We start from the raw sequence: 12,901 nt of genomic DNA, 5'->3' as shown, positions 1-12,901 counted from the left end.
AGCCCTTCAAATTGGATGTGCTGTCTATAGCAGGGAAGTTGCTGAGATGCATGTAAAACAGGCTGCTGCATGTGTTGACAAAAAGTTGTCATGGGAAGAAGTAAAAAGAAGTTTCAGAAACTATGCAGCTACACTAGATGTTCATTATGAACAACCAAATAAATGTCTTTTAGTTCAGCTATTCAGGTATACTGGAACCAAGGTAGGAGTTGATAATTCTAAATTGTAGAATCAAATTGGCACAGGACATTGATCAGATGCTGAAATGCAAAATTCTCTTAGTTTGTAGGCAATGAAGCAGAACAAATTTGTAAATACATCATGGAATCTATGGGGAAGGAGACCCAAAAGTTTCTTGTAAACAAGAGGTGGTGGTAGAAGTTAATACTGTAATTTATATAAAAGTAATTAATACTGTTAATAGGGTAATGTAGAAGAGCGATTAATACTATTAATATGTGTTGAGTGTCATTGATATTACCTTTATCTACTACGTAGCTTTTATAGTTTTACTTTAATGAACATAAAATTTAGGGTTTTTTAACATTTCCTTCCAATTGTGATCTCCTTGACACTTCCTTTTCTATAAGATTTCTTAATATATCAATCTGCTTTTACCTTGTATGTAGATTTTCAAGAACTCTTATAGTTAGTATAGTATTCCATAAAGGAGAATTATACATGTCCTGTCCCAAGATTACCAGTAGGTACAAACTCAACCCCAATATTTACTTTCAATATCTGAATCAGTGATTTTTAAGTTATTTCATGATTCAATGGTAGATTACAAAATCAATGTAGCAGGTCACAACTACCATTTTATAAAATAAATAGAATTAGTAAGAGTAAAAAAGTTTCAGAGTTCATTGTGTATTGTCTTAGTTTGGGCTGCTATAACAAACTACCATAGACTGGGTGCTTTAAGCAAGAAACATTTTTCACATGTTTGAAGTCTGGGAAGTCAAAGATAAAGGTGTCAACAGATTCGGTGTCTGGTGAGGGCCCTCTTAGTTTGCAGATGGCTAACTTCTTACTGTGTCATCACAGCAGTAGAGAGAGAGAGCACACAGAAGAGCAAGAGATCTAGCTCTCTGGTCTCTTCTTAAAAGGGCACTGATTCTATCATGAGGACTTCATAGTATCATCTAAACCTAATTACTTTCCTAATTAATTTCCCCCTTAATTGGGGGTTAGGGTTTTTGCGTATGAATTTGGGAGAAGCATAAACTTGCAGTCTATAACATATATAATCTGGGTAAAGATTATTTAGTGTGACTTCAATTTCAGTTTTATATTCATGGATAAAGATCTCTGAATAAGTGCATTTACATCATGATGTAAAATATATTTCTTATTTTGGTTGTGGTCAAAAAAGGTTGAGAAACACCTAAATGCAGTCACATCACTGTGCTGTACTGGCATAGTTGATATAGATTACTAATTCTTGATGTTGTTTTTCAGAATAAGGAATCAAAAGAAGAACAAGTGTAAGTATTTATTTAATTTTTAAATTTTTCCTAGTATTCTCAAAGTGTGTTTTGCCAGTATGACACAGCCTTGCCTTGGGAAATGTTCTGAAAGAAGAAAGTACAGTTACTTTTCTTAATAACTTGTCACTTGAGAGTAACAAAAAGTTAAATTATCATTTACTTTGGGAGAATAGAATCTCTCACCATTTTTCTGTAAGGCTACTCAAAAGTCAAAGACTAATTTCGATCCAGCATAAAATCTTCTACAATATAGTCTAGATTGTGGTTAGCCAAATCTAAATTTAAGTAAGAATTAACCTTAGAGAACAGATCAGTGTTTGTCCTAATGACCTCTTTCCAAAAAGTTTGTTTTGTTGTGGTTTGTTTAACGCATAGGTGGTGGTGGTTTTTAATTCCAGTTGTTTACCGTGAATTTTGAACCTACTGGAAACCTTTTAATGTCTAAAGATCACTGTGTTATACAACTATGTGACTGATGACAGTGCAGTAGTGGATGGAAGTAAGGGAGATAGTAATGAAGAGGCTCATTATACCCAACAGAAAGTTTAATTGAAAGTTGGTAACTTTGGAGAACTCACTGTGAGGACATAAATTATTAAGATATCTTTAAAATGGTAGCAAGAACATATTTTAACTTGAAAGTCACCACTTGTAGTTGATATTTTCTCATTGATAATGGATGTGATCTACTTGCTAATAGTTCATCATCCAAGGATGAATTTTCACTTTCTCTGTCAATGAGTTGAGCCACTAGAATGATAGTTTTTTGTTCTACTTTTTTCAAACCATGTCTAGAAGCCATAAAAATAACTTACTAAAGAATCATACAGTGCTATCAGTCATTTTGCTTATTTTACTTATAGTGTAGACACAAACTGAATGAACATCAGATCACCCAGGGAGCTTTGTTTTTGTATGAGAATTTTCACATATACACAAAAGTAAAAATAATATATCACGTTAATATATGTACCTAATCATCCCGGTTCAACAATTACACTGTTTTTCCACATTTGCTTCACTTTTTTCCCTTAACATTTTGTTCTTTGTTGGTGTTTTCAGTCCCAAATATCATGTAATTTTACCTCTACATGCTTCAGTTTGCATCTCTTCCTGTAAGAACATTTTCCTATATTATTACAGTGTCATTATTAAACTTTAAACATTTAGGAATAATCTTCTATAGCTTTTCAAAAATACAGATTCATCTATGTATTTACAGTTGTCAGGATACCTGGAAAAATATAATTTTAAAAAGCTCTTCAGGTAATTTGGAAAATTGGGTTTGGGAACCAGTGGTCTACACAAGCATTTGATTTCATTGAACTTTCCAAAATGTTTGAGTCATTCTAGAATACCTCAGTGATACCTAATGAGTGTTTTATAGTGTTTTACAAGTTACTCTACAAGCATGAGATGCCATATTGTTTTCTAGGTCTCCGTGGCCTAAAAGAAGTAATAACGTATCCTAAAGTTACCGATTTTCTATTCACTAATCACATCATTTATATTGTGTTATAAGTAAAAGTACTATTTCTTGTTACCATTTAATGAGATTGGGAAGGAAATTTATAGCCACTCACTATACCAAGTTGAAAGGATAGTAGCATGCATTTACATTTTAGACATAGGTATAAAAATGAGTTAATTATCATTGCACTTAACAGTATTTTCATTCTTTTTTTTTAGTGGTTTCTAGTTACTGAAATCCATGTTACCACTACAGTTGTTTTTTTTTTTAAGTCCTGTTACCAAAGAATCTCCATTTTTAAATCTACTTTATGTTGATATTTGCAGCCCACTATTTAAATGTACACTGGACCTAAGCAATGAAATTGATTAAACCAACCTACTTTTCAAGAGTGCTGGGATGATAAAATAATATAGCAGATGTAGAAATGCTTGTCAGTATTTCCCAAAGTATTGTTTCCCAAAGTAACTGATGTTAATAATTATAATTTGAAATATGAACTCTATGGTCTCATAATTCTTGAAAACACTAGGATGAACCGAATAGGTACCTTGATTGAGTGCTGTCTTATATATGATAAATAAATTCATTATGAATCATCAAGAGAAATACGCAGTATAAGCATGGTCTAAACTTGCTTTGGCCATGAACCCTCCTTTCTCATGAGACTAATATAATATTAATTAGGGAAACGATGGCTTAGATGAGAAACACTATACACCATTATAAAGTATTACATTGATTGTCATCACTGTAGCCCAAATATGGTAGGAAAGGAAGAGCCATTGAAGAAAGAGCAAGCACATCTACACCCAGTCAGTAGATTTATGAAAGATGATGCAAGTGATATTCAAGAGGATTCTGCAACAGAAGACAAGTTCTATAGTCTGGATGAATTACATATTCTGGACATGATAGAGCAGGTAAGCCTGACTGGAGAGGGTACAGACCTGCCTTCCTTTTTCTAGAAACCATCGTTAACCACTGTTAGCCTAGTGTTTTATGCTGTGCTTGTGAGGGGCAATAAAAAACAAGAAGGGAGGGTCAGAGGGATAGAGGGAAAAAAAGCCTTAGGAGCTGAAGCTTTTCACTTTGGCTCTGAAACCATTTCCTGGATTTAACTATTGGGCAGTGTTGATTATAAATGCATTCCTTGCAAAAAAAACTTGGATTAATATTCATGAGAAAAATAGTTTTGTTTAAAAAAAGGTACTTGCATTTTTAAAAAATTAAACTGGTTATAGACATGAAATGTCTACAAAAATATTAACATACAACAGGTTTTTTCCCCCCTCTGGTTCCTTTCCTTGTAGCGGTCACTGCTGGGAATGACCTTCCTATATATGAAGGTACATGTGAACATGATTTAAGTGCTCAGCAGAACACTAAATCCGACAAAGCAAAAGACAGATTTTTTTTAGTCACTTGATTTAAATGAGAATTCTATACTAAGGTAATTTTATAACCTGTTCCATAGTACATAGGAATATTGATTGTCTAAGGGTACGGTTAGTAAAAATGATTCTCTGACTGATAGTACAACATTCATATAATTGTCATTATCTTCTTTTTACCATTGCAATTAGAATATTAGGATATTAGTATATTTTATTTGAAATGACATATTCTTAGCTTTGGATGTCAGACTAAAGTTTAAATATGAGGCCTTTGGTTTTCATTCAGTAGCTATGAGAACTCCAAAATAGAATAAAAATGTCACACATTTTGGAAAATGTTAACGCCCTCATATATTCAAAAAAACATTTAGCACATGCTTTTTGTCAGAGCTATGCTAAGACATTGTTCCTGTGATTGTAGTGTTTACAATCTGGTGGATAAGTTGAATATTGAACTAAGGTAGTACTGAGTAATAATTAAGTGTTTGGAAATAAAGACTGCCTGAGTTGTAATTCAGGCTTCTCTACTTTCTGTGTAACCTTGGATGAGGTACTTCACAGTTTTATCATCTCTAAAATGGGAGTAAGTGTCTACCTCAGATAAACTTTACAACAATAAAAGTTACCAAAAAGTTACCAAAAGTAACCAAAAAGTTACCGAAAAAAAAAACAACCTTAAAAATATGGTAAGCATGCAGATAATGTTATCCACTAGTAGCAGCAGTAGACGCATACCTGTGGTACTATTTAGTGAATGCTGTAATTGGGGAGAGGTGGGTTTATCTGAACTAATCACAGAAGTGATGTTTGTATTGAGACATAAGCATGAGTAGGAGTTAGATGGCAACTTTAAATCTCCTTTAAAGTCTTAGAGCTCTTTTTAGAGGAAAATAAGGCATGTGTATTCCATTTGCTCATTAGGGCTCAACCAGCAAAGTAACCACAGAATATGGAGAAACTGAGAAGGAGAAGCTTGCTCGGCAAAGGCAGCTTTATAAATTGCATTATCAGTGTGAAGTAAGTACTTTTGCCATTATATCTGAAGCAAGTCAGAGGTAGGTCAGTTGTTCAGTTCAATGGTAGTTTCTTTTTTTTTTAAAGAACACATTTTCTTTTTTCTTTCAATGTCTGGTGATTTGAACAGAATTAACTATGAAATAATAATTTTCATTTTCATCAGGATTTTAAAAGACAGTTGAAAACAGTGACTTTTCGGTGGCAAGAAAACCAAATGCAGATTAAGAAGAAAGACAAAATCATTTCATCTCTTAACCAACAAGTGGCTTTTGGAATCAATAAGGTTTCCAAGTAAGTGCAAATCTGTTGTTCACAGGTAATTCTGGATTTGCTCCGTAATGAATGCCATCTTTAAAAGATAATCCTTGTGTAGCCACTAGGTGGCATTGTGACTACACATTAAGAATAGCTGACTACAGGTCTGTACTTGCTTAAAAACCAACTATATATTTGTCTTGCCAGCTGCATTGAAAAATAAGCAACGGCTCACTCTGTATATCAAGCTTTACATGTATTGGCTGAACAAGTGTAATTATAATAGAATTACATGAGAAAGATAATTAACTTTCAGATCATGATTCTAATTTGTAAAAATATGACCAATGATTTGCTGTTTCTTTATAGCATATGATGAATACATTCCTCAAAGACACTGTGAAATCACTTGAATCCTTTTTTATATTGGTCTCTCAGAGTTTTTGGTTCCAAGACCAGGAGATTGAAAATGAATCAAATTCCTGAAGATTGCTCCTTCCCAACAATCTCATTTCCCTTAACAATCTTTTTTATTTGTATGTACTTTTTTTTTGAATTTTAATTTTTTTTTAATTTACATCCAAATTAGTTAGCATATAGTGCAACAATGATTTCAGGAGTAGATTCCTTAGTGTCCCTTACCCATTTAGCCCATCCCCTCTCCCACACCCCCTACAGTAACCCTCTGTTTGTTCGCCATATTTATGAGTCTCTTATGCTTTGTCCCCCTCCCTGTTTTTATATTCTTTTTGTTTCCCCTTCCCTTATGTTCATCTGTTTTGTCTCTTAAAGTCCTCATATGAGTGAAGTCACATGATATTTGTCTTTCTCTGACTGACTGATTTCACTTAGCATAATACCCTCCAGTTCCATCCATGTAGTTGAAAATGGCAAGATTTCATTCTTTTTGATTGCTGAGTAATACTCCATTGTGTATATATATATAGCACATCTTCTTTATCCATTCATCCATTGATGGACATTTGGGCTCTTTCCATACTTTGGCTATTGTTGATAGTGTTGCTGTAAACATTGGGGTGCATGTGTTCCTTCGAAACAGCACACCTGTATCCCTTGGATAAATACCCAGTAGTGCAATTGCTGGGTTGTAGGGTAGTTCTATTTTTAGTTTTTTGAGGAACCTCCATACTGTTTTCCAGAGTGGCTGCATCAGCTTGCATTCCCATCCCTTAACAATCTTAAGTATTAAATATCTAAGACTTAAAAATTCTGACTTAATAGGAGAAAATGAGTGGCCTTGCTTTACTCTTTTTATACTAATCACTATCTCCAACCGGTATCATTTGGAATAATAACATGATTTATAACACATTATTTTAATAAATAGTAATGCAACAGATACCAGTTGTCCACGAAGTCTAATTTGAAATCCATTAGTTGCTAGAGCTAGTAGGGAGAATAGACAAGTTCTAGGGAATATCTTAGAATAAGGAGTCTACAATACTAATTATGGAGTTGCAGAAATATTTGGCAGATTTAAGTCTTAAATTTTCTCCCACATATTATATCATTCATCCTTGAAGGAATTTTTAGGAAGAACTGGATGCTGTAGCATTGGCAACATAGTATCAGTTACAAACACTTTGTAACTTATCCCTGCTGGAGTTAGATCCTTCAAGTTTAAGGAGGTGAAGACCTAAGGTAGCTTGGACAAATCTAAACTGGCTACAGTCACTTAAGAACCCACACTTCAGGGTTCAAGACTTTGTATTTTAGCTTAGAAGGCAATGACCAATCCAGATATGTGTTATATAGTATCAGAGATCAGAAAAGTAAGGTCATCCATGCAGATGAGCTGTCTCTCTCCTTTACCATCTGAGGGTATCCTTCCTCAACTCTGATAGCTGACCCAGGTGCCCTTGTATGCTTGACCATTTTAGGGGACGCATATATCTTCATACAATGAGCCCTCCATGTAGAATATTCAACAAACATTTATCAAGGGACTACTGTGTGAGAAGAATTAGGGAAGGCACATGTAGAAGATACCAACACATGTCAGACATTGCTAGCTAATGGAGAGTAGAGATTAATGTGAAGGGTTTAAAATTACTTATAACAGAGGGACTTCTAGTTCTACTAAGAAGTAGCTCTATTCCTTGCCATTCATCCTTTTTACTACTAAACTACCCAAGACATAATACAACAAACAAGCATAGGAAGCTCTAAAAGGTAGAAGAAAGCAGACTGTCAAGAAGCTTTGGTACTTGAGGAATGATATGGCATGAATTTTCCTTATTTCCTCCTATATATCCTAGACAGAGTGCTGCAGAAATCACCAACCTGGAATAGCCAATAGGCAGAGGTGGTGGGGGGAAGCCCAAGAAAAGCCTGTTTGCTCTAGCCAAAGGATCAGGAAAAGGAAAATATAACAACAGAAAACTTTTTTGGCACTATCCAACTTACTCTAGTCAAGCACCAACGGTCCCATACCACCCCTTGGAACCAGGTGGTATGATAGCAGATAGCACAAACCAGATTTCTTTACTGAGGTAGTATCGCAGCTGGTCTTCCATTCCCCATGGGGCAGAAGTAGGTAGTGTTACAGTTCCTCTGCCAGGATAGTGTCAATGTGATCTAGCAGCAATCTAAGCCTCTGCCTTTACTCAGCATCAATGAAACTTAAGGTAATCTAACTTGGGACTACTCAATATGGGTTTCACTTCTACTCTCCTCATGGGGAGCTGAGTTTCCACCCTTGGTGCTAGCTGGCACTCTATTCTCTCCCCTCACCCCAGGTGGTGCCACAGGGGCCCAACAGGGAGCCCCTGCTCTCCATCCTGTAGAAACAAAGTGATATGAGTCATCCCTCTGCTTTCTCCTTCCGTAGTGTCAGTAGGGCCGAGCAGGAAGCTGATCTTATACCCTGCTGAGGCAAAGAGCAGAGTAAGTTGGTGCCTCACTTTCATGGGAAATGTCATGGACTGAGGGGACCGAACTTCCACACCACCCATCTGCATCGAGGCAGTGTGTCAGTGTCCACAATTTTGGTGGGATGTTGTAAGCAGGGCCAGATGAGAAGCTAAACATACACACCCACTCAGCCCTCACACTACACAGCAACAGGGGGTCTTCCTGCTAAAAAAAGATTAACTAGAATCCAGAGTCTCATAATACCCAGAATATCTAGGCTACAATAGAAAATCCTCATTATACCAAGAATGAGGACAATTAGAACATGAAAAAGAAAAGCTGGTCAACAAATGATAACATTAAGACGATTCAGATTTGAGAATTATCTGACAAAGATTCTAAAGTGACCATCATAACAATGCTTCAACAAGAAAATTGAAATCTCTTTAAACAGATGAGAACCTAGAAAGTCTTACAAAAAATATATAATAAAGGATGGAAATTATAAAACTAAAAAATACAATAACAAATAAAACCTTGCTGGGGGCACCCGGGTGGCTCAGTCGATAAGCTTCCAACTTCGGCTCAGGTCATGATCTCACTGACTGTGAGTTCGAGCCCCGCGTTGGGCTCTGTGCTGACAGCTCAGAACCTGGAGCCTGCTTCAGATTCTCTGTCTCCCTCTCTCTCTCTGCCCCTCCCCTGTTCATGCTCTGTCTCTTTTTCTCTCTCAAAAGTAAATAAAGATCTAAAAAAAAAATTTAAAAACCTTGCTGGATATAATCACTAATAAACATGACAGAGGATTGAACTGGTAAACTTGAGGAAATACAAAAGACATTACCCAATCTAACAGCATAGAGGAGATAAACTAGGGAAAAGATAAAAAAGAGGACAGAGTCTCAGTGACTTGTGGGACAATAATAAAATAAGTTCTTGTCAGAATCTCAGAAGGAGAGAAGAGAGTGTGGGGGGGGGAGGGATAAGCATTAAAAGAAATTAGGTGAAATACATAAATTTACAAATTCAAGAAGCTGAATGAACCCAAAGTAGTATAAACTGAAAGAAATCCATGCCAAGACACATCATAACTAAACTGCAAAAAAACTAAAGACAAAAATCTTGAAAGCAACCAGAGAAAACACACATGGGAACATTAATTCAAATGAATCAAATTTCTCATCTGAAACCATGGAGGCCAGAAGGAAGTGGCACATTATTTAAGTGCTGGAAGAAAAAAAAAAAACTAAAAGAAAACAACTATCTTGAATCCTATATCCAGCAAAAATATCCTTTAGGATTGAAGGGAAATAAAGACAAGTCTCAAAGAAAAACTAGAAGAATCCATTGCTACTAAACCTATGATTAAGGAATAGCTAAAGGAAGGTGTATAATCATAAAGGAAATGATAATAGAAACTTAGAACTTCCGAAAGGAAAGGAGAACATCCAAGTGAGTAAAGGGAGGGGTAAATAATAAGAGTCCATCCTATTCTCATTAATTTTTTAAATCATATTTGATGTTTGGATCAAAAATTATAATACCATCTTAGTGAAGTTTATGTAGAGGAAGTACAGCAATTATATTTTAAAACTGTAGAGAATAAAGAGACCTATATGAAAGTAAGGAAAATATCAATACCAGTAGATTACCATATACATATTGTAATACCTGGTGCAACCACTAAAGAAAGCTACAGAGATATATGTATTCAGATACACTATAAATAAGTCAAGATGGAATCCTAAAAAAAAAAAAAAAAAAAAAAAAAAGTTAAAATAACTCACAAGAAGGTAAGAAAAAAGAAACAGGAAACAAAAAATAATGGCAGACTTAAGCCCTAACATCACTGATTACCTTACATGTAAATGATCTAAATACATCAATTAAAAGACCATGGCAGAGTGTATTTTAAAAACAAAATTGTTGGCACAAAAACAGACACATAGACCAATGGAATAGAATAGAAACCCCAGAACTAGACCCACAAACGTATGGCCAACTAATCTTTGACAAAGCAGGAAAGAACATCCAAAGGAAAAAAGTCTCTTTAACAAATGGTGCTGGGAGAACTGGACAGCAACATGCAGAAGGTTGAAACTAGACCACTTTCTCACACCATTCACAAAAATAAACTCAAAATGGATAAAGGACCTGAATGTGAGACAGGAAACCATCAAAACCCTAGAGGAGAAAGCAGGAAAAGACCTCTCTGACTTCAGCCATAGCAATCTCTTACTCGACACATCCCCAAAGGCAAGGGAATTAAAAGCAAAAATGAATTACTGGGACCTTATGAAGATAAAAAGCTTCTGCACAGCAAAGGAAACAACCAACAAAACTAAAAGGCAACCAACGGAATGGGAAAAGATATTTGCAAATGACATATTGGACAAAGGGCTAGTAACCAAAATCTGTAAAGAGCTCACCAAACTCCACACCCGAAAAACAACCCAGTGAAGAAATGGGCAGAAAACATGAATAGACACTTCTCTAAAGAAGACATCCGGATGGCCAACAGGCACATGAAAAGATGCTCAACACCGCTCCTTATCAGGGAACTACAAATCAAAACCACACTCAGATATCACCTCACGCCAGTCAGAGTGGCCAAAATGAACAAATCAGGAGACTATAGATGCTGGAGAGGATGTGGAGAAACGGGAACCCTCTTACACTGTTGGTGGGAATGCAAATTGGTGCAGCCCTTCTGGAGAACAGTGTGGAGGTTCCTCAGAAAATTAAAAATAGACCTACCCTATGACCCAGCAATAGCACTGCTAGGAATTTACCCAAGGGATACAGGAGTACTGATGCATAGGGGCACTTGTACCCCAATGTTTATAGCAGCACTCTCAACAATAGCCAAATTGTGGGAAGAGCCTAAATGTCCATCAACTGATGAATGGATAAAGAAATTGTGGTTTATATACACAATGGAGTACTACATGGCAATGAGAAAGAACGAAATATGGCCCTTTTTAGCAACGTGGATAGGACTGGAGAGTGTGATGCTAAGTGAAATAAGCCATACAGAGAAAGACAGATACCATATGTTTTCACTCTTATGTGGATCCTGAGAAACTTAACAGAAGACCATGGGGGAGGGGAAGAGAAAAAAAAAAAGGGAGAAAGCCAAAGCATAAGAGACTCTTAAAAACTGAGAATAGGGGCACCTGGGTGGCTCAGTCAGTTGGGCGTCTGACTTCAGCTCAGGTCACGATCTCGCGGTCTGTGAGTTCGAGCCCCGCGTCGGGCTCTGGGCTGATGGCTCAGAGCCTGGAGCCTGTTTCCGATTCTGTGTCTCCCTCTCTCTCTGCCCCTCCCCCGTTCATGCTCTGTCTCTGTCTCAAAAATAAATAAACGTTAAAAAATTTTTTTTAATAAGTAAATAAAAATAAAAAAACACTGAGAATAAACTGAGGGTTGATGGGGGGTGGGAGGGAGGGGAGGGTGGGTGATGGGCATTGAGGAGGGCACCTGTTGGGATGAGCACTGGGTGTTGTATGGAAATCAATTTGACAATAAATTTCATATTAAAAATATAAAGATAACAGGAAAATCTCCTGCTGGAAACTACACAAAACACTTCTAATTAATCAGTGGGTCAAAAAAGAGTTCTTAAGGGAAATAAAAGTATGTTGAACTGAATTAACATCAAAATACAATAGATCAAAATCTGTGGGAAACAGCTAAAGCAGATCTGAGATTTATAGTGCCAACTGTACACATTAGAAAAAGGAAAAGTCTCAATCTAATCTAAGCTCCCTCCTCAAGAATCTGGAAAAAGGAAAGAAAAAAAACCCCAAAACAAGCAGATTAAATTAATAAATATTAGAAGTAATGCAATTACTTCTAATGAAATTGCAAACAGAAAAACAATAAAGAAAATTCATGAATTAAAAATCTGTTTCTCTCAAAATATCAATAAAACTGATAGACCTCTACCAAAACTGACAAAGAAAAGAAGACACATATCACCACCATCAGGAATGAAACCATGGTAACACTACAGACTCTGCAGACAGAATTATGCTGAGTGAAAAAGCAAATCCCCAAAGCTTATGTACTATTTGATTCCATTCCTATATCATTCTTGAAATGACAAAATTTCCAAATTTAAAATTTTTTAAATGTTTATTTTTTTATTTACAAAAAAAAAATTTTTTTTTACATTTATTTATTTTTGCGAGACAAAGCATGAGCAGGGGAGGGGCAGAGAGAGAGGGAGACACAGAATCAGAAGCAGGCTCCAGGCTTGGAGATGTCAGCACAGAGCCCGACGCAGGGCTCGAACCCACGAACCGTGAGATCATGACCTGAGCCAAAGTCAGACGCTTAACAAACTGAGCCACTCAGGCGCCCCTAAATGTTTATTTTTTTGAGAGAGAGCTAGC

The 12,901-nt window shown here is 36.1% G+C and overlaps 1 protein-coding gene across 1 annotated transcript in view; it reads left to right on the top strand.

Moving 5' to 3' along the window:
* Nucleotides 1-12,901, top strand: part of DZIP3 (DAZ interacting zinc finger protein 3) — a 98,339-nt gene that overhangs the window by 60,089 nt on the left and 25,349 nt on the right. The window contains exons 19-22 of the mRNA XM_030329709.1: nt 1,462-1,487; nt 3,719-3,884; nt 5,280-5,375; nt 5,539-5,666. Coding sequence (XP_030185569.1) covers nt 1,462-1,487; nt 3,719-3,884; nt 5,280-5,375; nt 5,539-5,666 — 416 coding nt within the window. The remainder of the gene's footprint in view (nt 1-1,461; nt 1,488-3,718; nt 3,885-5,279; nt 5,376-5,538; nt 5,667-12,901) is intronic.

This window comes from Lynx canadensis, chromosome C2, assembly GCF_007474595.2.
Source record: "Lynx canadensis isolate LIC74 chromosome C2, mLynCan4.pri.v2, whole genome shotgun sequence".
NCBI classification, from domain to species: Eukaryota; Metazoa; Chordata; class Mammalia; order Carnivora; family Felidae; genus Lynx; species Lynx canadensis.
Note: the sequence above shows the minus strand (reverse complement) of the source record. Positions and strands in the feature narration are given on the sequence as shown.